Source organism: Medicago truncatula, chromosome 7, assembly GCF_003473485.1.
Source record: "Medicago truncatula cultivar Jemalong A17 chromosome 7, MtrunA17r5.0-ANR, whole genome shotgun sequence".
Lineage (NCBI taxonomy): Eukaryota > Viridiplantae > Streptophyta > Magnoliopsida > Fabales > Fabaceae > Medicago > Medicago truncatula.
In genome coordinates, this window is record NC_053048.1 from 13,544,399 (window position 1) to 13,566,899 (window position 22,501).

The following is a 22,501-nucleotide window of genomic DNA, read 5'->3' on the forward strand; positions in this document are numbered from 1 at the left end:
AATGACACTTCTGGCCTTGTCCACCATCTCGGTCTTCTCCGCTTGTGACATGGTGACTGGTAACTCACCTTCACCCTTCAAATCTTTCTCACACTTTTGTTGTATTAATATCGTTTCTATCTTTACCTTCCATAACCCAAAATCATTATATCCGTTAAGCTTCTCAATATCCCACTTCAAACCCATGGTATTTGATTATCGTTTGATCTCCTTGTCACACAGTGGGAGCCAATTGTTGTGATTTCGTTAAAAATCACACCAATAAATACTTGATGTGTGGAGTAAACAAAACAACGTGGGTGACAGTTATAGACATAAGCAAAAGAATAAAACATCCAGAGAAGGAAAGAGAGAACACACGAAATTTGTTTACCCAGTTCGGTCCAATACTGACCAAGTCTGAGGGAGAGTGTAGCTCTCTGTTCCGCTATAATGATGAGTAACTTTACAAAGAGATATCAAAAGGTTACAAGAATTATTCTTCAAACCTAATTCTACCCAGAGTTCTAATATCTTCCTGTGACCAAGAGACTAAATTCTAATAGTGTTTCTCGAAGGTGAATCACTCCCAAGCCTAGTGTTTGTTGCCAAGAGAAAACTCTACAAACCCTAGTTTGTTGTTTGTTATAACCCCTGTTTTTCTACTCTCTGTCTCTCTCCCTCTCAAGGTTTACATTTGATAGAAGGTTTATGTTTATAGTAAAACCATCCCTCCAATAATTGGAACAAATCTCAGCCCAAAAATATGTTTCTGTTTAATTTGTTGCTCCCGATTTTAGCAAATCGGGCACCAAAAATTGTCGTATGAAAAAGCTAAAAATGACTGCAAAAATCGGCCACCATTTTGTCCAAATCGGGCCCCGATTTTTCACCCTTCAGAATCCAAATTTTGAGTCACTCTGCAACATTTCATATGGTGTTTATGAGCTTCCAAATACCCTTTCAATTATTGTTTTGTGATTAAAGCAAGATCCTTTGATTCTTCAATAAATCACCACAATGTCAAAGTCTTGGTGACAAAGATCAAATAATCTTTTCAACTAAAGATTGAGTTGACACATTCTTTCCACATGCTTTCATTTGATTCACCAATTTTCCAATTCTAACGGAGAAATCAATGATACTACTTCTCTTCCATTGGTGGAAGTTCATAATGTCTTTTGAGGATTTGCAATCCACCTTTTTTATCTTCTCTGCACCACCATACAGTTTCTACAATGTATCCAAGGCATCATGATTAATGAAAATATCACATACTTGCTGTTTATTATTCACTTCATGTGTTTATATACGATTTGATCACTCACACAATGAGAAGCTAACAGTCATAACAAAACAACCTCAAGAGAGTTATAATAGAAAAACAGAAATTTTAAACCCTAATAAACAATTACTTGCACAACATGGAAGCTAGCAAACATCACTAAAATTGAATTAACTCGACAATTTGAGACGGAAAAGGACATAATGCGTCTCTAATTTTGTGGCCAAGTGTTAAAGGTGAAATATTTGGTGACATTTTTTTCATATCTAATTTATGTCGTTATTTTAACATTTCCAGTTCTATATTTGATTAATGAAAACACAGTCAATTTTTCAAAAAAAAAATTCATATTTAATTTATGTCTATTTTAACTTTTTCCGGTTCTATATTTGATTAATGAGATTGATTAATGAAAACACAATCAATTTTTTTAAAAAATTCATATCTAATTTATGTTGTTATTTTAACTTTTTCCGGTTCTATATTTGATTAATGAGATTGATTAATGAAAACACAATTGTTCTGGACCGGTCAAAAGCCAACCACACGCCAACACATGGCCGAACTTGCACCGCCTCAAGGCTCCGCATCTAAGGAAGCACGCCAGCTTGCGTGAACCGTGCCACACAGGAGCGCGCCTTCGCGCAAGGATCACCCTACACGTGTCATGCTCCGTCCCTAACCACACGCCGCATAACCCGGAGACGGTTATGGCCAACGCGCGCCTATATAATGGTGAACTTGCTTCACCCTCAAGGTACACATCACTTTTCACAACACTTCTTACACACTCTTTTTCAGTTTCATTACTGACTTGAGCGTTAGAGTGCTAACGTACCTGCAGACACCTTTCCTTCCACCACGAAGACTCATCGCCGCCGTGCCGGAAACTGTTACCGTCACATCGGAGCATTCTCTGCCGCCGTTGTCACTCGACCGTTCTCGCCAGACAGATCAACAATCAATTTTTAAAAGGGTCACAATTCAAACATATTTCTTGTGATGTTCCACTTCAACACGTTCCAAAAGGTCTAAATCAATTCTTCTTTACCCCCACCGTTATTATAAGCACTTTAAATATTCTTCTTTTATCTAATGTACAACTTTATACTCAATAGATTTTAACTTAACACAACTTCATTAATATTTATCATTTGTATTTCATTGCTTAAACTAGGATAAATATTGCGTACCAGTGAGTGTTGTTAAATTTTTTTTCTCTCTTCTAGGCAAGAAAATGTGTTACCGATCCCAGTATTATTCGTAATGCATGTGCACAACAATATTGAGAGAACGTAAAGATAAAATATATATAGCCTCTAACATGCATAGTCATGCATGCATGTTGATATTAGAAACATAGTTAGGTACGTAAAAAAGTGGAATTTACAATTAACAAATGATGTTAGTGTTCCCTCTATTTAAACGCTCCAACCCCCATTATTATGATATGTCATGAGCATATGTCTTCCTTCATGTACACTACTTCTCTCACTCTCTCTCTTTTTCTCTCTCTTCAAAAAATATAATGGACAAAAAAGAGTGCAGTTCTTCACAAGATCCTGATGTACGAAAGGGACCATGGACAATGGAAGAAGACTTGATCTTGATCAACTATATTGCCAATCATGGTGAAGGTGTTTGGAACTCCTTGGCTAAATCTGCTGGTAATTAACTAAACACACATATAATATTATGATATATAATAATAACATGCTTAAGATCTCGTGCATAAGTGCTTTGTATGATGATACCTAAAATCTAATGAGTTTATAATAATTGTTAAAAAAAAAATGACCTAGCTTGGTAGGGTATCTTATTCAATGATTCATAAATCATCATAATAATATGGTTTCAAACATTTTAGGTCTTAAACGTACCGGAAAGAGTTGCAGGCTTCGGTGGCTAAACTATCTTCGACCGGATGTTAGACGAGGGAATATTACACCTGAGGAACAACTCTTGATCATTGAACTTCATGCTAAGTGGGGAAACAGGTCAATCTATAAAACATATATTTTTAATATATATCAAAGTCAATTATTTAGGTATTCAAAAAGTGCATATTTTGCATGCACTCTACAAAATCAAGATCTAATTATTTTTATAAAGAAATAAGAAAAGTTTTATATTTTTTTTCTATATTTCAAAAGATGAAGTTCTTTGCTTTATTTTTACTTTTGGTAAATATGAGCTTGTAGTATACTCTTGGAATAGTGTTTATAAAGTGGGAGGGAATTCTATGCATGAGAATAGTTGCAATACTTCGGGGTTTGTATTATGTTTACAAGGGGTTTGTAGATTTTTTTTCTTTCTTTTATGTGTACAAATATTAATTCCATGTACAAAATCATCTATAAGATTTTAGAATCTAAAAAAAAATTGTTTTTCATTTCTAATTTGATACTAGATCTGTAGTTTTCTCTTTTAAAAGTTAGAGTTACATACAAACCTCTCCTTTTATTTATCAAAAAAACAATTACCTCTACTTTCTAGTTATAAATTATTATGAATGTTATAAGATTAGTAATGGTAATTTTCACACATTTTATCGTATGAATTTTTGGAGAAATAATTAAATACCGTATATTTCATTCAAATTGGTGGTAATTGTTTGCGAAAAAGTTTCAGGATTTACCATACCCTAGATCTAGTTTATGAATGTTTGTGAGGTTTGTTGGGCCAATAAAAATAAGAAATTTAAGAATCATAAGTTATTTTCTTAGACGGCAAAATACCGGACAAATAATGGATGAAAAATCAAATCCAATTTTAGAGAAGATTTAAAAACACCCCCACCCTATGAATAACATATTTGGCCTAGTAAAAAACCATATTTGGTGGACACCTTATCTCCAAAAACAATTGAAAATAAGTTACAATAATCTGTAATTCATTATTTGATTTTGATTTGAAAAGAAAACAAATCACTCCAATGAAATATGAATCTACACGAGGCGAATGAAACTGCCGATCATATCGAACGGAAAAAAATCTATAACCACCGCACGACGCATCTGGCGTAGAGGATCACTGGACGTTATTACATACCCACTTTATTAAAAATGGATTCATTCCTTCATGTCGCTTCTAAAGCCAAAATATAGGGTTGGGAGGAGAAAAAACATGATATATTGAGAAGTATAGAGAAAAATGAAGAGGAAGATTGATGGAGAAGTCTAAATTGCCTTACTTTTGTATTTGGTTTCTCTCTTGCCTTCCTACCTCTAAAAAAACAAGACAAAATAAGTGTTAGTTAGAATGGATAAACAAAAGGGAAGATCATGTAAAGAAAGAGAAAAATTAGGGCAAAAAGGGATATTTACCACTTTATTTTGAAAGGAAAAAAAATCATGTTGTTTTGACTTCTTAATTAAAAAAAAATACCATTTTGTATGACTTTTACATCTTCAACATAAAAAAACTAGAAAAGGCTTCACAAAGAAGATGGAGAGAAATCGAACATATACAACTGCAATATGGTGTTGCAATTATAGATACTTATAGATTTAGAGAGAAACCGTTAGAGTTCTCACCACCCCCAAACAACATATAATACTACGTTTTTGTTGAAAATTTTTAATACGAGTTATTTTGTTTTTACTTTTTGGAGTTGTTTTATCCTTATCAAAGTTGTTTCTCGTGTTTCCTAAAAGTACATTCAAAATATAAAAAAAAAAAAAAAAAAAAAAAAAAAAAGTTAAAAGTGAAACATAGACGACTATTTTGAAATAAATTGTAAATAGAAAAACCAAATCAAGCATTTTCAAAATTTACCTTTCCTAAATAATAAAAAAAGTTGCTTCTCAATATTTTCTTTTACTTATATATAATTCATTTAATTTTACCTAACCCTATTTGTTTATAATTTGATATATGTCTATAAGTCTTGATCTAAGATGTCTCATGTAGATTGGATGACCCAACAAACCAACTTAACTTTGACAAATTAAAAAATTAGAATCCAAACCATTTTTTTTTTGTCAAGTAGCCTAGCGGCTGGAGAAATTCACCTTAAAGGTGAAATAATGAGATATCCGAGGTTCGAACCCCGACCCCTACATACATAATACATTATCTCTTACCAAATAAGTTAAGCTCGTGGAGAAATTCAATCATTATCATTGACTGCATGTACCACTAACCTCATCAACTCTATTTTAGACTAAAATTTTGTAAGTCTTTATTTCTTTATATATATCTTCTACTTCGAATGAGTTAATGACAAGCTGAGGTGCTATATAGGTTTAGGATCCTTATAGGACGTACTTGTTCCTTTCCTATAGATAGCCAGCTAGCTCCACCCTGACAACCTTTCTCAAATATCATTTACCATATTGCCGTTCAAAAAAAATAATATTTACCATATTAATAGTAACTATTTTTTATGACTATGTATTTACATAGAACAAGGCCAATAAGTTATGTATTTGTTCAAAAAAAATTATGTATTTGTTCCCTCAAAAAAAATAAATTATGTATTTGTAGCACGTGCCTATATAACGCACACTATGATCTTTTAAAAACAATGTTTGAGTAAAAGAGATGGAAAAAAGAACAAAATGAAGTTTTTTTTTCTTTTTTTCTGCAAGAGAACAAAATTAATTTAAATCATAAAAAAGTTGAAAATAAAATTATGTAATTCGACCCTCTATTTTGCAACTATGTACACGTTGTGTATAGGTTTGTTTATAATAAAAACTTTTCTTATTTAAAAAATAAAATAGAGTTAAAAATATTCTACAAATTCCGTAATTAAATAAACAGAAAACGGAGCTTTATTTGTATTTGTTTGTGTCAAATACAACATTAATTAATTTTTCTCAGAGGACAACATTAATTATTAGATATAGATGCTTAATAAAATAAAAAGGGGATATAAGGAATATTCACCCAAAAAACAAAAAAAGAGAGAATAGGAGATGTTTGAAGTGAACCAAATACTTTCTACCTGAGGCATATGCATGGAGAAATCTGAATATTTTTGAACTTGAAGAGGTCCTTCTTCAAAGCAAAGTCATTTTTTATCTCTCCATATAGCAAAGGAAAACAAGCATCTTATGTGTATATTTCAACAAAGATTGGATTTATATATGAGTGAGTCTAATATATAACCTTGCTTTTATTCTTAGCCGTTGAACATGGCCTCAAACCTCTCAATCAATACACTGCCATTGGCAGCTTTAAATACTAGAGTTTCCAACCTTATACCAAAGTTTTAAAAATTGGACCGAGATCGAACCGATACGACCTCCACATCAGTTTAATTGGCTCAATCGGTTAAATTACGATTGGACAGGATGAAAAAAAAATAGTATTATAGCTAACTAAGTGATTGATTTCAAGTGGTTAATAAGTTGTTTCCTATAAAACGAATCGTTTGGGAGAATTTATGGGAATATTCTTAAACATACTTTGTTTTCCCTTGCAGTAGAACAACAGATTACTAGGATTTTTTTCGTAAGAATCGGAAGGTTAAAAAAAACGTTATAGATTAAGTTTTGGTAAAAAAGAGTTATTAAGTTGAACCAACCTATTGCAATCTGGTTCAATTGTCATTAAACCAACCGATTCACTTGCCGGTTCCCGGTTCAACTTGAACCAGATAGTTGAACCAAATCCGGTTTTGATAACACTACACTATTAGTTTCTTTTTCTAAGGTTACATAGATTTTTACTTTGATATTGTAGAAAACTAAATAAATCTCAATTACATTGCATTTCCTAACCTCAATTTATAACCATGCCACCCCCTACAATTTTTTTTTTTTTTTTTTTTTTTTATCAATACCTACTACAAAAAGTTGGTTTATCGCTAGAAATAAATTCAAGTTTTTTTCATATAAAAACTTTTTTTACTTTTTCTGAAAGTGTTTTAACTAGTATAAGAAAAAAGTCTTTTAACTTTTACTTTACTTTTCTCACTGCACACACGTGTGCATTTTCTTCCATCTCAAATCCTGCCACATTCATAACTTTTACCTCACTTTTTTTACCAGCTTTTTGTAGAAACTTTTACATATGCCCTAACGGTACAAGTTGGCATAACCCATATTTATAATAATTAAATTATTTCATTTAATAATACAAATTCATCATTTGTCTTCTTAATTATCATGAACAGACTTCAAAGATTTTGATTTAATACATTATGAATAGAAGTTTATGTTGCAAATTAAACATATTTATAGCTTCTTTAGTTAGTATTGAATCGATTGAGGCATGCTTGTCCGATATATGGATGAAACAACCCTTGATCAGTTTTTACTTATCTCTCAACAAAATTTACCGCTTAAAAACCAGATGGTTAATACGAAAAAAAAGGAATACATACATCCAAACCAGACAATTAAAACTAGTAATCAATTATATATCTCCAACATTCTTTTGCAAATTAATCATTCACCAATGCAGGTGGTCGAAAATTGCGAAACATCTACCGGGAAGAACCGATAATGAGATAAAGAACTACTGGAGGACAAGGATCCAAAAGCATATCAAGCAAGCTGAGAACTCTCAATCTCAAGAACAAGGTTCTGATATTCAAATAAATGATGATAATAATAATAATCAACTTATAGGAAGCACAAGCCAAATTTCCAACATTGCTGAACCTATGGACACAAATATTATATCACCACCCTCTTACCAAGGAATTTTGGAACCATTTCCACCTCATCATCAGTTCCCTACAATCTCTGATCAATCAGGTTGTTCTAACTACTGGAGCATGGAAGATCTCTTGTCACTTCAACTACTAAATGGTGATTAATTAAGCCAATAAATATATATTATTTCCTCTTATTATAATATATAAACCTAAGTGCTTAATTAATTTTCATGAAGCAGAAGTTTATATCTCTGCCTTGAAACATAATATTAAGCTTGTTTATATAAGTAGCTTCATGTTTGGTGACAAGTACTTTGAACAGGTTATGTTCTGTAATATAGGAGCATAATTAAACACTTTATATATATATATATATCTCCATGCTCTCTCTTATTGTGGTTTATGTAAGATATATGATTGAGAACCACAAACCTTAGATCTTGAAATATTTGCTTACTTATTACTTATTTCCATAGTAGGAGAAAAAATTGTCTCTAAATATAAACGCTCTTTTAAATTACTGGATGTATTTATTGTTTTCTTTTTCAAATATATTTTAAATTAATACTACTTATTTATCTTAGAGGTTAAAAATTAATTACATTATATATCAACCTTTTTTTTTTAATATATATAAATTTTGATTGAGGAACCTATTAAAATGAGTTATGTGATTCTTGTTTTAGGAGTTTTAGAAGATTTCATAAATTGTACTTTTCATTGGTTAGGAACAGTGTTGGTTATGCCTAATAATTTTTCTCTTCTTTACCTTATGTTTTGTGTTTTCGCAACACAGAGTATTAGAATATAAAATATTCATTGTATAAATTATTAGTATATTGTAATACAGAGTAAGGGTAAAAGTGGTTTTTGACTTTGACTGCTTTAGAATTTGGTATTTTGGGTACTGGTAGAAAATAGTGACACTTGGTGTATCTTTTGCAATTGGCACAATACTTTTGTTTTCTATTTTTCTTTTTATATCTATTTGCATCTGATTTAAAATATTCCTTTTATTAACTTCTAAATACAAATATTTTGTTTCTTAAAAAAAGGCTAAACTTTCTATCTAAAAAAGGCTTAACCTAATTAAAAAGTTCTCAATTTCTTTTGTTCTCTTTTAGTTAGCTATTGCAATTGTCAAACTCATATTCATATATTGCACATGCATGGATATTGAACTTAATTGCATTTACAAAAATCAACAAAGATGGCCAAACTAAAGCCACAAGAAATTGACACGTGTCCTCTCATTACTTCTATGTTTGTTAACAATTGAAACCACCTTTCTCATTAGCCCAATGTGATCCACGTACTGCCATGCAACTTCCAGAACAGACGAGAACCTAACTCTTTGTCTATTGATCCATCTTACACTATGCCATCACATGTGCCTCTTAAATAAATCCACCCATATCATCACCCATCATTTTTGTATCAAAATTCCTTTCTGTTACAAAGTTTATTTAGTTGATTGCTAGCTCTAGAGGGTTTAAAATACCGATTATTTTATCGTATGGTTTTAAATTGCAGTCTGCAATCACAATTGTGTCTGTTACATAAAGAATTTTGAAGTCTCTGCAACAGCGTAACGGCCACAACTTCAGTTGTAGCAGTCCCATTCCATTTTCCTATGATTTGCAACGTAACCAGAACCACAATTTAAAATCAGGGTTGCGGTCACATTGCAAATCTTGATATATCATGCATAATTTCTGTCAAATTTAACAGATTTTGCAATCTCAACGTGGTCGCGGAAACATCAAAAACTCTATGTCAGGATCGATAACAATTGCGGCCAGCCGGCCACGGATAGTGTTCCTAAACAAAATTAGTTTTGATGATGGCATTGTTGAAGTTACATAAACAATAAGGTACTTGTTTGTGATTCCAACTGATAAACTTTGTCGTTAGTGAGAACATGAAGTTAGGCCAATGACAGCACAGTATAGAGCAAAAGCATTCATGGTGTACCAAACTTGAACTTTAGTTAAAAAATCTCTAACACTTATTCAAACAAAGGGTATAGAAGGTGACTCAATAGACTTGTCCTTGGATTCTGCTATACCTTATTAAGGAAACAAAGGACTTTGATATCTCATCTTAAAATAAAAGTAACTTTGTGAATTGTGTGAACCGTTCATTCTATTTACTCACGTTTTTTATGTGCGAAAAGTAAATCTAACACGTGACTGGAATAAGTATTGTTCACGTGGTTGGTCGGATACTTGAAGAAAACATGATCTAATTGAATACTGGAGCTTCTGTTCTGTATGCTATGCCAGTACGTTACTTATTACTTTCACCTGCTTCAATATGGGGCTAGCTAGTTGCATGGGATATATAGATATCATATTCTTTCTATATAATCCTTATTCTAGACCTATGAAGCAGGGATATGAACACGGACACCGAACACGACACGGATACTGACATAACTAATAATTTGAAAAAATCATATAATTCAGTGTAATTACCAGTCTCGGTGTCATGTCGGTGTCGAACACGAGGAGTGTCCGTGCTTCATAGTTTTAGACAAATACTTGAACTAACTATGTCTGGTTAATCAACTTCTTAACTATGTCTGGTTATTTCATTTTGGTACTTGTTCAACAAGGTAATATCTACCGACATGACACGTCCAATAATGTGAAAATAATATATGTTTGGACCGGATGGGATATACTATACTCCCTTTGTACTAAATATAAAAGAAAGTTGGATTAAGTGATATATTTGATCTATGTTTTGGATCAGATATGTTAACTTTTATGGATCAAACTATATCTTATATTTAAGATTGGAGGAAGTATTGGTTTTTTGTCTTTACTAAATGATTCTAAAAAAGTGGGTCTGATAATCTAAAGTCCGACTAAAATATGCAAATGATGTTTTTGTCTAGGATCAAACTTGGATACTTCAATCATCTCAACTTTTATTGAAACTCATAAGTCATTTATGTCTTGGTTTGGTTATGAATCTGAAGATAAAACAAATACATTGAGATGATACATTCATATAGGCCTAATTTAAAGGAAAATAAAAATATACTAAGTTTTAGATAAACTATGAATAATGTACTGCCAAGACTTTATGCGAGCAAGAACACACTGATTTGAACACCGCATCTTCAATTAAAATCTTAATTAAGGCGTTATATATATGAGACATCTCATTTATATGTTGCTCAACATCAACTTTTTCATCTTTGATATACCCAACACCAGGATTCGCTCTTACTCCCACACCAAAACAAAACAAAACAAACTCTGATACCTAAATTGAAACTTTTGAGGAGCCTAAAAATTCATAGGGTCATCATGGATGATGAGAGTCTCACATTTGAGCGAGAGAATGATGTATCAAATGTGAGTTAAAAATCTCATATATATATATATATATATATATATATATATATATTGAGCAACATATAAGGGGAATCCATATACCTAATACTTTACACTACAAGAAATGTTGCATTTTGCTAAGGGTAGAAGACGTGACAAAATGCTAAAAGCCTTGGCAATTGGATGTTTATTGAATTTTTCTTGATTATACAATTTTTCTTCATCGCCTTGATTATACAATTTTTCTTGACAAAATGTGACACCCTATAAATTTGGTTATGAGTTTATTGAATTGCGTAAAAAACTTTATCTCTATTTCTTTGTTCTGGTTTTAGACTACACCTAAAGTCCAATCCTATGGATCATAGTCCACTCACCGTAGACTCCAATAAGGTGTCAGACCCATAATATTCTTATGTTTGTGTAAGGATCACATCATCACCTCACAAGTTATGCTTCATGTTAACCATAGCCATCAACATCAATCATATACTGACTTGAGCATCAGAGTGTCTTTTGTGGGTACACCGCTTCCTCGGAGCCGAATACATTCTGGCCGTTCAAGGGACCTTCTTCTAGTGGTCAGTCATCTATCCAAGACCATATCATTCTTCAAAATATATATATATATATATATATATATCAAGTTCACGTTTTATGGATACAACGCTGACAAACATAAAAACTTTTGTTGTACACAATCGTTTAGAAAAACGGTAGGTTGATGGTGAGAAAAACACAAGAAGGGGGGGCGGGGTTGAATTGTGTTAGTTTTTTCTTCGTTTTCTCCTAAGCTGAAAACACTTATCAGAAGCAAATAGAGTTCTGCTTCTGAAGTGATTTCTAGCACTAAGTAGCAGCGGATAAAATAAAGAGAGAAAGAAGAAAGACACAAAGCAATTATACAGGTTCCTTCCACAAACCGGAAGTAGTCATGTCCCCCTTGCACTTCCAAGGATAGTTCACTAAAATGTAATATCTTATTACAACTGCTGACTGCTAAAACTAGCAAGAGGCTTCAAATGCTCAAGCACAACTGCAAGAGACTTCCTTTGCTCCTGAACACAATCAAGAGACTTCTAATGCTCAAGCACAACTGCAAGAGACTTCTAAATTCAAACAGAATTACAAAGAAAAATGTTTGAGGTTGAACACTTGATATACAATCAGTGGTGTTCACAATACAAATCAGATACAGACTCTTAAGACTCTAGAATTTCTAAGATATGAAAGTTGTTAAGAAATTATAAGTGAACTTTTGATGCAGAACAATTTTGACAGAGTTTAGGCACTTTCAAATTGTTGAAAGAGACGTTGTGAATTGTCAGCACATCAAAATAGAGTCGTTTGAAGCTTTGATCAATCACCAATGATCTTTTGCCTGATATGGTTATTGTCCTATGAAGGATCAATTTCAAATCCATTCCAGTATGTAGGAACATTGTTGCAGGCAAAGCTGTTATCCTTGTCTTGTAGCAGAGACACAAACTGAGTAGTGGTGATAGTGGTTGTACACTTTGTACAATTGTACTTTGTCAACGCTCTTCAAAGAACAAGCATCTAATGCCTTCAAATCCTTTCAAAATAGTCGTTGCTTCACTCTTCTAGTCTTCTACAATGCTTAGACGATATTAAATCCATTGAACAACCTTTGAAGCTTTAAGTCTTGCATCTCCTAATGAACTACAGCTTCTGGTGATCTTCAGGTGATCTTCAGCTTCTGATGATCTTCAGCTTCTGATGAGATGCTTCTGATGAAGTTGCTTCTAATGACGTCATCACTTCAGGAGCACTTCTCTTCAGACGCTTTAAACTTCTTTTTTGTTGATTTCTTTGCTCTCTTTTGTTCTTCCATAACCTAATAATGATTTCAAATTTTTGTCTATGGTCTTGTACACTTGAACAAATATTAGCATATCCAATTGACAATTTTAATACCTTATTATCATCAAAACTTTCAAAGGGTAATGTTAAACACATTTTGTTCCAACATAGGTTTCTTTGGAATTTTTTTTTTTGTCGAAATAACTAGCCTTACACTTCTGCATATGGATTTCTTAGGCTACTAGAGGCTCCTAATTAGGGGTTCCATGCATATGGATTTGAAAATTGCTATTCTCCCATACACTTCTGTTCATTCCCACATCAAACTATCTAAAATAACTTCAACGTGAGTTAACCCACGTGAGTTAACTTGTGTTGGAAGTCAACATGGATTTATTTGTGTTGATTTTAGGTAAACTAACAAACCATTAATTTTTGACAGAGTTTTTTTTTTTTTAAAGCATGTCTTAGCTTAAAAAGAACATTTCATTCACTAATGCGCTATACACGAAATCTAAACAAAGAGTACGATAAATTTATTTAGTTTTAATTTCATCTTCGTTCAAATCGGGCAATAAACGAAACGTTGTGTTACATTAAATTACATTTTCCCTAAATATGTGGTATCTTCATGATGTTTGATTTAAATTATATTCTTGAAAGTTTTCCGAAAATGTCAGCATTGAAGTGTATTATACTTAGCGTAAAAATTTGATAGTCTCTTTAAAAATCAAAAGAATAAAGAGAACATATCACATGTATTCCCTCATATAAGATGAGTAGTGACAAAAAAGTAGCACATTTCAATATATTCTATATTGAGCTTAATCCTACTACCCTACTAGCTGACAAGTTTCAATTGACAAAGGGGCATGATCAAACTATGCATTCATGTTCGTCACACTCATCTTATTCGAATGAATTGATTGGAAAACCTATATAGTTGATACGGTAGAATACAAAATATCTTTTCTTCATTCTTTTGACTTTTCAAAGAGACTACCAAACCTTTACGCTAAGTATAAGACATTTCAATACCAACATCTTCTAACAAGAACTAAAATCCAACAAAATAATGATACAACATAATACTACCTAAACATCTTCATCTGGCCGAATCAAACTCTTGATAATATCTTCAGGCGATCTCATCAACGAAGCATCCATTTCGATCGTCGGGAACATTCTGTGCTGACCAAATATCGAGAACATGTTCCCCACATCGTCATTTTATCTCAGTGGACAAGTGTCATTGAGATACAGAGATGTCTCAACTTTCTCTAAGTAAACTATTTTCTAAAAGACTATTTTTTTTCATTTCTTTTTTCACCGTACATGAGTAATTTTAACCATGAAATCTCTTGTTAAAAATATTATCTCAATGGACACAAGTGACATCGAACATGTACACACTTATGCTATCTGGTAGCAGACCAGATTTCGACAATTAAACAGTTGCGAGAGTGAATCGTTTTTGCGCAGGCCAACCTGCATTTGACTCTAAAAAGATCAAATCTGACTTCGATACCACTCGATCTTTAGCACTGACAAGAGGATGGGAACCACTTTGATAAGAAATAGTGTTTCAATTCTAGAATCAGCATAAAGAAGCCATAACATGGAATATGCATTAATGCCATCACCAAGTACCTACAGTTCAACACAAAAAGAAAAATTGGATTTACCCTATATTAATCAGAATATTCAATAGTGAGAACAGAATGGAGACTAGAATGTTGAGTTGTCCTGCTAGGTTAAGCACTTTGAGATATCTTATGGACACAGCTTATGACTGTTTTAAGCCTATGAAAAAAGCTTATAGTTTATACGAAAACAGTTTGACAACTTAAACATAAGACTTACATGATAAATGCTTCTGTTATAAGCATTCAATTAAGTTTTTTATGCAAACAGGACCATAATCCAAGATTCCTCAATACAAAACCCATGTTTTGCTAGCTAAGGTAATACCCCCAAAATCGATTCTAAACAATGTTCTTATTCTGTTTCATGATTCTTAACTTCAGTATTTTACTTAAAAATCACTAGAATAAAACCTTACATGAAAAGGAAAATGTAGAGCCTCGTGCAATGAGAACCCAGGATGATTCAGTAATATCATTTCCGCGTCACCATTTAATTTGAAAAATTATTTAGTATTAAAGAATGAAATACCGTACCACAATGGTGCAGAAGGTGATGACAAATCAAGAAATGGGTAAGGCCACCTGTAAGAATGAGAACAGTGGCTGTAGTTAGTTAACCAATTGTGTCTCTAAAATTTGACATGCAAAAATATAGCATAAATTACCAAATCGAAACGCATGCATGAATTATCCACTGAAAAATGACGTAAACACCTGTCCATAACACAAAGAAAGACATCCCAGACCAGGGTATTCGCTGAAACATGTAGGTTAAACTAGTTTAACGTCAGTTTTTGCAATTATTCTGAATGAGGATTTTAGGTCATCAAAATATTTACCAAGCAATTTAAAGCTGCATCGCCGAAGAGCAAAACTAAATTTAGTGTATGCATGTTCACTGTCATCTACACAAGGTAGAGAAAAATTATCAGACTAAATCTAAATCATTAGGACATGTAATAGAAGAAATGAGGAGGAAATATAGAAGAGACTGTCATAGAAATCAAAATATTATAAGTTGTTGATAAATTTAAAATCTAGAATACATAGACAGAAGGTCATGTTGGGCAACACGTCGAATATTCCTGAGGTGATATGCCACCGATATCAAATGTTACGAGTATACTAATATTGATTATTCTTATGATTCGGGCACACATCATAACTCATCCATGAAAAATTGGTGAAGGTGAGAACTGCCTAAGCCTTCTAAGCACTTCAAAGACCATATCTATACGCGATATTGGACTGAACCTTACCTACCTATTCAGCCAGCACACTAAAGGTGTTGTACCACGGGAATGAATGAAAATTAACTATCTCAATAACAGATGGCAGGGTTGCCACATGAAGGATAATTTTCCAACAGTTTCTCACGCATAGACCCAATGAGCCTAGAGCGTGGACGGTGAGGGAAGCCAACAAGGAGACTCTGGTACCATCTTAGAATTTGAATCTGTACCTAACTTGATGACAAAAGTTAGCTCAATGAGTTAGGGTCATCCACACTTTAAGATATATGACCTGCAATCTTCCCTTTCAAATTATCGATCTTCATGGAAGATTTTTTTTTATCTATATGTAAAGATTCTAATGCAATGTCAGATCATGTATATTGATCCAAAGACCTCATTTTAATGCCTCCAGTCAAAACAGATCATATTGATTTCAGTTGCAGAGTAGATATCCCTTAGAGTGCAATAATAAATGTACATCGCAAATAAAATGCTTTAGTTAATAAACATGAAATACACAGTATCCTAAATCATAATCCAATTAAACATGAACTCTTGGATTCTTACAACCACAACACCCACTATCGTACTAACTCTCAATACAAAAGCGAACTTCGACAAGTTCTTCCTTTAAAATTTACTAACCTTGACCTAATTTTATTGGACATATCGACTAGAGGATATGAATTTGGTAAAGTCACAAATTCACGCAGTCATCACATCCATTGATCGATATCTAGCAGCAGTAGATTTTGATTTTTCTCTTCTACATTGTATAATACCAAGCTTGAAATCATGATCATCTGATCTTGATCCAAAGGTCACCGATGTACTGAATGCGTGAATGCGTGGAATTTGTGATGGCAACAAGTCCAAATTCATCAATTGTCTCACCATTAGCCCCAAGTTCAAGGCTTCATGACAGTCTAAGTATATGTCACCCATTAGATTAGCTACTGGTAGAAACTTAAGAAACATTTAATATGCAGCACGTAGCAAGAGAGTATAAGTATGAAAATATTTAAAATTGCTACTCACAAAGTTTAAATCATAATCTCTCAGGGTAAGAAATGGAAAAATAATGAGCCAATAAATGCAATCCGTAAGCATGACTGCTCCTGCACTAATCTGTTTAAATACATAGTGAAACATATTAAATTCAAGGAACAGTAATGAAATATTGTAATCAGTGCAGACCGATGTTAAACTCTAGAAATTATCCAAAAAGGATGTAAAGTTCAAGTATTCAGATGAACTTCATTAACATGCAAAATTATCCGATTTTTCATTCAAATGGTCCAAAACACAGTCTTCATGCACCACAGCTTAACAAATTATTCCCTCCATATATGCTCTTTGATCCTTAAAGAAATAATAAATTTATACAAATATACACTCATTTACCTTTAATTCATTTAATGCATGATAATGATTTTTCTAAGAGTACCAAAAAAAATATATTCAATTGTATCTTGGTTTCATAAAAAAAAAATTGGGACAGAAATAAAAAGCTTAAAAGACTAAAGATTAGGGACGGAAGGAGTAGCAATTATGCACATGGAATTAACATAAGTGAAAAAGCACAACAAAACCATGATTTGAAGAAGAAAAGAAAAATAGAAGATAGAAGACGGATAGAACACTCACAAACTTTGAAAGAAACAAACAAATATAAGGGAAAGCAAAGGACCAAATTTCCCCACATGCAATAAGCCCAGGAATGTGTTTTTCTATTGAATTGTTGTTAATACCTGGAATAAAATTTGAAAAATGTAACTCCAAACAGGTGCAATTTGATTCTTCTGTATGTTTGTGGCATCCTGGTGTAAGAGAGGTACATTTGGACCTTGCTCTGCATCTATTCTAGCAATATTATCATTTAAGGTGGTGGATGTGGATTTTCTATACATGTAACACCCATACACTGATAGCACAGATGCACACTACAACAAGAAAGTTCAAATTGTGAGACATAAATGCGAGAACATCACAAAGTCACAAAAGAAGATATATGAATAGCATTGGTTCGATCCAAGGCAAGGTTTCCAAGGAGAATTAAGAGCCATACCCCAAAATAAATTGTAACCAGAGTGAAGGTCCACCTAGAAGAAATCCAAAATAAGAGAGTTCACAATCAAAATTTATCAATCAAATGGCAAAAAAATTGAAACCAAAAGTTTGAAACAAATGTCAGAGAAATGGAAGTCATTGAAACGAAACTGAGAAAAACTAAGACAGCTTAAAAATTCTAAATAGATTTGGATTCAATTATAATGCTTAAAGGAGAAGAATTTATTTTTGTTGGTAACCATATCACTGTTTAAAGTATCCACCGGCTTCGCCGATTACTAATCTCGGTCAGAGAACGAGACTGGCCACCTTTAGTGAGGCCTCCCTTGCCAACCATGTATTTTCCATCTACAAGAATTGAACCCGAGACTATGCTTAAGGGATCCAAATTCAGTTCCACTATGACCAAGGTAATGGTGGTTCACTAGTAAATCTTTAAATCACCAACTAAGAAAAATAACGATTAGCTCACCAAATCTATGGCACCGCACTAAGCATGACAAGACCCATAAATAAATCAAGTACATGAGGATAACAAAAGAGAAATACTCACTGAGTGTAATAGTAAAATGTTGTGCCATGACTGACATGGATTTTGGCAATTAGTGATGCCAAAAGAGAAGAGAATGAGATAACTCGAAAAACTAGCAAACAAACAGGGTGAATGTCCTTAAGGCATGGCTTCCACGCTTCATCGCCACACAAAGTACTCTGGTTTTCTCCGTTGTCAAATGTGAGATTCCTTGAACTTTCACGCTTCCATATTGTTAGACATGCAAGGATCATAGACAGCAAAACAGAAACTACGCAAATATAGACCCTCCAATTTAACCAATAACTGAGGGTGGTTGAATCAGTTGCATCGTCCAGTTGCATCCTCCTGATAAAGAAAACAACATTGCTACATGAAAAACATCATGAAAGAAAACCAATTTTACTAAATTACGCAATTTTCTCGAAATTCTTCGTTTACTCCAACTAAGAAAGTGGCCACCACAGTAGGCTTTATAGTTCATATTTACTAATATGTAGAAATGTCAACTCAATATTCATAATTTGGATGATGTTTAGTTTTCTTGGGTTGATACTAGCAGGGTTTTTGAGGTTTCTGATGATTTTTAGATGTCATAATCACAATTTTCAGCAATTATCCGAAGTTTCTGTAGTTGCAAATAATATTACCATAAAAAAATTACTATGATTATGCTAGAAGACGTGTGCATATCTTTTACGGATTAAGTTGATATGCATCGACAATGTAAATATTTTTCACATGTCAAGTAATCATAACTATTTGATCATTACAGATATTTGAATTTAAACACATCTACCTTAAAAATCATACTAATGATGGATCATGATTGGTTGACAGCATAAAAGAATTAATCTCATCCTTCATTTCTCTCTTTCTATACATTCTCCCCTCTCCCTCTCTGATAAGACGAACCAAAGACAAACATTGTTCACTCCTGGGTTTGAACTTGAACGTCCCAAGTCGCTCTCCGAAGTGTCTGAAACATCTTAACTACCTTACACTACAACCTTCTGTATCGTGCAGTGGTCGTAGGGACCGTTGGATCTAGAGGAAAAAAATTCTCTCTAAATTAAACGGTCCCTACATCTGCTACACGGTACAACAACAACTATAGGTATAGAAATTCCGACTCCCACCTCTATTTATTCATGTTGGATACATCTTTCTCTCGTGAAAATTTCAGTAAAATATACCCTCATTTTGCCACTTCTCTTGCCCAGAGCCTCATATCATAACAATTAATAGTGCACGTCAAAATGTAAATTCTAAATTAACTACACTCGATGATTTAATTTCAAATAAACCATAATCATCCCATGATTATATATGACACAAAACAAGGCAAATCTAGCTAGAGTATCACCGGGTGAAATAAAAAAGTGCAAGTGTTTTCCTAAATTTTAAACTGTTTTTTTTTTAAACCAACAATAAACATAATTTAAAAGGAAGGAAAAAAATACTATAACACAAGGAAACATGGGGAAAAAACGAAATAACAATGCAAATTTGAATGTGGCAATGTTTGGAAAAAGTCAAGAGTATGCAAAATTAAAGTTATAGCCATTTTGATGCAGCAAAGAAGCATAAATAAGTATTACTAATGTTGAAATTGGAGGTGAGGATTGCCTCCTCTATATAATAAACTCTTATCAAGAGTCTTATCTATCCGATGGGGACTTGCATTTTAACCAATACACCCCCTCACGCCCAGTACTCTTTGGGCTTGGTGCGTAAACAGGTTTAGGCGGCCCTTGAATTCGACAAGCTCTGATACCATGTTGAAATTTGGGGCCTAACTCATCCTTACAAAACCGGTTTGTGAAGTGAGGAGTGTCTCCTCTTTATAAACTCTCGTCAAGAGTCTCATCTATCTGACGTGGGACTTGGGTTTTTCTCAATAACTAAGAGGTGCTTGCACCACCCACGCTTATGATAAAAGAGGTGTCTCAGTGTCCGACATGCGTCAGCGTTTGCCATATCTGTGTTCGTGCTTTGTTAATGGAAAATAAAGCAGAAAAGATGATTAAAAATTGGAAACATACGCGAAAGAGAAGAGAAATGTGAGGCGATGAAGAAACTGGAAAAGCCGTGTTGCACTGATCTTGGACTATTGGTGAAGGAAGGAATTTCCTTTTGCAAAATTGAAAAATAAAAAACAAGTGAACATAGTGGTTTTTTTTTTCTTTTTTTTCAATGAGGCGGTTACCGATTGGTCATTTTTATTTATTTTTTTTGTTTATTAGGATCGGATATGAAAACGAAAATGATTGATCGAAGTTTACGTTGACGGGTTGCCTCGTTAATTTACACGTAATGTCTTGGTTGGAATATGGTAGTGGCACGTGGACTGTGGAAATTTATTAAACTCTATCTGCATGCAATGCAATACCTTCTCTCCATTACTTCAAACATGGGCGAGTAAATATTCCTTTTACATAGATTAATTTTTAAGTTTTGTGAGAATTAAATGAAGAACATTTTTTTATTAGATTTTAGGCTTAGTCCCTGTTTTGCCCTTTCAAAATTTAATAATTTAAAATTTCGTCACCCTCCCTACAATCACTGTCACATATGAAATTTCAATTTTGTCCTTAAGAAGGGGAAAGAAGATGGAAGAAAGAATTGGAAATTCATGGGTAAAATTGGAATTTCATGTGTGGCAGTGATTGTCACGTCATCAAATTAATGTGGCAGTGATTAAGTCGGGAGAGGGACGAAATTTTAAATTATTAAATTTTGGAAGGGCAAATTGTTAAGATTAACGAATACATGAACCATTGTTTAAATGACCCCTATTTGTAGGACTAAACATGTATAAAAGCCTAGATTTTAATATTGTTTCATGTTTAAGTTGGAATTGAAGTGGGGAATTGGAGTAAATAATTTAGAACCTATTCTGTGCCAATCAATTATAGTTGTTTTTCGGAGCCATTTATGTTTGTCGCTATCTCTTTGAGTTTTTGGGTTGCTTACGTGTGCAAGGTGTTTTGAGGGTGTGTGTCCTTAGAGCTGATCATTTTTTCTTTTTGATTGATGTTTGCACCACCGCTTATCAGTTCGTCTGTCTTACATTTTGTGTGCTGGATTCTGGTGGGCCGAGTACTTTTCCTTCGAGATCGGGAGTTGGTGTCTAACTGCATTCTTATTTTGACTGACTTCGTTGTTTCTCTGGTGGACCGGGGATAAGGGGTGCCCGTCTGGTTTGGTCATGTAGTCTGGTGGGCCGATCACTTTTGATTCGAGATCGGGAGTCAGTTCTTTGGTTCAAGTTAGGTGTTGGGCTGTTTTGGCGTTCTTTCGATGGACTAGAGGTTGAGAGGTGGTGGGAGCTGATTGATATTTAGAATAGTGTCTCAGCTTAGGTGACGAGGACGAAGTGTTTCATTTAGAGGTGTTTATTTTGGGGTGTGTAGTGGCGATGGATGGATATGAAATATCCTTTTTCAGTGATCGTTCCTTGATGGAGTTTGTTTTAGGTGGTGAGGTTTTCTTGGTGGGTGTTGAAGGTGGCTAGGTGTTGTGTGTAGGGGCGTCTTTTTGGCGTTTATTTTCGGGTGTTCCGCCTATATACAAAGCCTTTAGTTTGTATTATCTGAATCATTGATCTCAGTTCGTCTTAAGCTGAGATCGAGTTATTAAATAAAATTTGCTGTTTCAAAGAAAAAAAATTATTACTTATTAAAAATGTTTTTTTTAACAAACTATGTCAAAATTACGGTACTTTTTTTCAAAAAAAATAAATTACGATGGATTACTTTAATTATAATATATTACCGTGATATCAAACATAGACAAAGAATATAATTCATTTTTCAATTGTGCTTATGTCTTGTGGTGATTTAGTGTCACATCATTTTCTACATTAACTTGTAATATTTGGATACTTTGCGTTGAGAAAGCAAAATTGAAGAAATTTCTATCCATACATTGTAGGAAAAGTTGCCTTATCACAAACACATAGATTTCAGGT

General features: G+C 33.3%; 2 protein-coding genes across 2 annotated transcripts; one reads left to right on the forward strand and one right to left on the reverse strand.

The window, feature by feature from the left end:
* The first annotated feature begins 2,733 nt into the window (after positions 1-2,733).
* Positions 2,734-8,230, forward strand: LOC25498033 (MYB-like transcription factor EOBII). The gene is made up of 3 exons (XM_013592770.3): positions 2,734-2,931; positions 3,132-3,261; positions 7,679-8,230. The coding sequence occupies exons 1-3, from the start codon at positions 2,793-2,795 to the stop codon at positions 8,034-8,036; spliced, it is 627 nt and encodes a 208-aa protein (XP_013448224.1). The 5' UTR covers positions 2,734-2,792; the 3' UTR covers positions 8,037-8,230.
* A 5,368-nt stretch (positions 8,231-13,598) lies between these two features.
* LOC25498034 (uncharacterized) lies at positions 13,599-20,634 on the reverse strand. Its single transcript, XM_013592771.3, has 9 exons — positions 20,574-20,634; positions 18,550-18,876; positions 17,995-18,028; positions 17,678-17,869; positions 16,965-17,054; positions 15,531-15,596; positions 15,357-15,448; positions 15,226-15,273; positions 13,599-14,695 (listed from the first exon to the last, which is right to left on the reverse strand). Exons 2-9 carry the CDS (start codon positions 18,870-18,872, stop codon positions 14,584-14,586), a joined length of 957 nt encoding a protein of 318 aa, XP_013448225.1. The 5' UTR covers positions 18,873-18,876; positions 20,574-20,634; the 3' UTR covers positions 13,599-14,583.
* Between the last annotated feature and the right edge of the window lie 1,867 nt (positions 20,635-22,501).

Bases quoted from the DNA above. Each gene is read 5' to 3' on its own strand.
- LOC25498033 (XM_013592770.3), top strand. From the start codon at position 2,793: ATGGACAAAAAAGAGTGCAGTTCTTCACAAGATCCTGATGTACGAAAG. The intron at 2,932-3,131 runs GTAATTAACTAA...CAAACATTTTAG, and splicing joins CTCCTTGGCTAAATCTGCTG to GTCTTAAACGTACCGGAAAG. The intron at 3,262-7,678 runs GTCAATCTATAA...TCACCAATGCAG, and splicing joins CATGCTAAGTGGGGAAACAG to GTGGTCGAAAATTGCGAAAC.
- LOC25498034 (XM_013592771.3), bottom strand. From the start codon at position 18,872: ATGCAACTGGACGATGCAACTGATTCAACCACCCTCAGTTATTGGTTA. The intron at 18,029-18,549 runs GTGAGTATTTCT...GATTTCTTCTAG, and splicing joins ACATTTTACTATTACACTCA to GTGGACCTTCACTCTGGTTA. The intron at 15,597-16,964 runs GTGAGTAGCAAT...TACCTTGTGTAG, and splicing joins GAGATTATGATTTAAACTTT to ATGACAGTGAACATGCATAC.